We start from the raw sequence: 1577 nt of genomic DNA, 5'->3' as shown, positions 1-1577 counted from the left end.
TTAAAGGTTTTCTAACAATGCAGTTACCTTACTGTTCCCAAATGATGAGCACATGGCTAATCTAGATGGTTTGATCCCTCAGCACCATGCGTACTGCTGGATACTCCCTCCAGGAAAAGGAGGGATGGACACAGACACGGACACAGCCACGGACACAAACGGATGAACACACACACACACACACACACACACACACACATACTTTCACTATCTGGATGCAGGAGAAAGTGATCTCTACATAGAGGCAGTCGATACTTTCAATTTTATTAAATGTTAAAGCTCGAATAATGCTCCCATGGGTGCCAATGAAAGGGACACTGCAGAGAACGGCTGGTGGCTTGCATCACAGGAACGGCTCAATATTGATTTCCACAGAGGAGCAAGGCATGGTCAGCTCAAATTTGGTGATAACATCAGGATGCAGAACTCCCAGCTTCCCAATGCTCTGGCCCTTGACAAAGATCTCGGCACAACGACCAGGAAAAAAAGCAGAGCCTGGAACAGAGAGAGAAAGACACCGTTACTCTGGGCAAAGATGGTAGTTGACGCAGCAGAGCGATAGTAAAGCAGGTAGATCGTTTACCTTGTAAACAACCAACTGGGTATGATCCCCAGCACCCCATAAGGTCCCCCAAGCACCAACAAGAGTAGTTCCTGAGCAGAGCCAAGAATAACCCAAGTATTAATAAGTGCCCCCCCCCAAGGATGGCATGTGGCATCCCATACCACAAATCCATTCTACTATTTGAAATTAAAAAAAATGACTCTTCTGTTTCAAACACCCTGACAGAGAAGAGAGCTTCCTCACATTTTTAGTCTTAAAAGCATTTGCTACTATCACATCATAAACTACCAGAGAAAGGGGAGGATAATTAAAGCAACAAGGGCCAGGAACAGAGAGACAGTACAGGCATTAGCCTTGCACACATCAACCTGGGTTCAAATCCTGGGCTCAAACCTCAGCATTTCTTACAGCTCCCTAGAGCATCCAGAACTGATTCCTGAGTGCAGAGCGAGGTCAGCCTGGAGCACTACAGGGTATGGGCTCTACCACCATCCTACACATACATACCCCTGGGGGACAAAAAAAAAAAAGCAGGCCCTGGAGGAAGGAAGATGGAAATAACCCCAATCAGCAGAGGTGTGGGAACTGCCTGGATGAACACAATGGGGTTCTGAATGGTTAGAAGAGGAGTAGGAAGGTGGGCAACTGTGTGGAGTATGTTTGCCCAGTGATACTGGTGGCAGTTTCCACTACATTCAGCTGCCCTGCAAAACATTGATCCTTCCTCCCTTGGAGTAAACAGAATAGGCCGTACTTGGCCAGTGAAGCCCCTTTCTGTCCATGCAGGCTCTAGGAACCATTTGGGGGGCACCCCATATAGCAAAGACCAGTCCCAAATAAGGGGATGGAACCCTTCCTAACTGAAGTGTAAGCAGAACATGCCCTTCGCTGACATGCCAATGCCTGGAGAGGGCTTGAATCGCTGAAGGTCAAAGCGCTGAGACATGGAGGCCCCCTCCATTGTCCCACCTCACCAGCACCTAAACATGCTGACTTATTTCTGTCCTCACCG

General features: G+C 48.0%; 1 protein-coding gene across 1 annotated transcript in view; it reads right to left on the bottom strand.

Annotated features, from left to right (window-relative positions):
- Positions 1-243: 243 nt before the first annotated feature.
- FARSB (phenylalanyl-tRNA synthetase subunit beta) overlaps positions 244-1577 on the bottom strand; it is a 73907-nt gene continuing 72573 nt past the window's right edge. The window contains exon 17 of the mRNA XM_049768158.1: positions 244-495. Coding sequence (XP_049624115.1) covers positions 344-495 — 152 coding nt within the window. The 3' untranslated portion in view covers positions 244-343. The remainder of the gene's footprint in view (positions 496-1577) is intronic.

The sequence above is a fragment of the Suncus etruscus genome, chromosome 2, assembly GCF_024139225.1.
Source record: "Suncus etruscus isolate mSunEtr1 chromosome 2, mSunEtr1.pri.cur, whole genome shotgun sequence".
Lineage (NCBI taxonomy): Eukaryota > Metazoa > Chordata > Mammalia > Eulipotyphla > Soricidae > Suncus > Suncus etruscus.
Note: the sequence above shows the minus strand (reverse complement) of the source record. Positions and strands in the feature narration are given on the sequence as shown.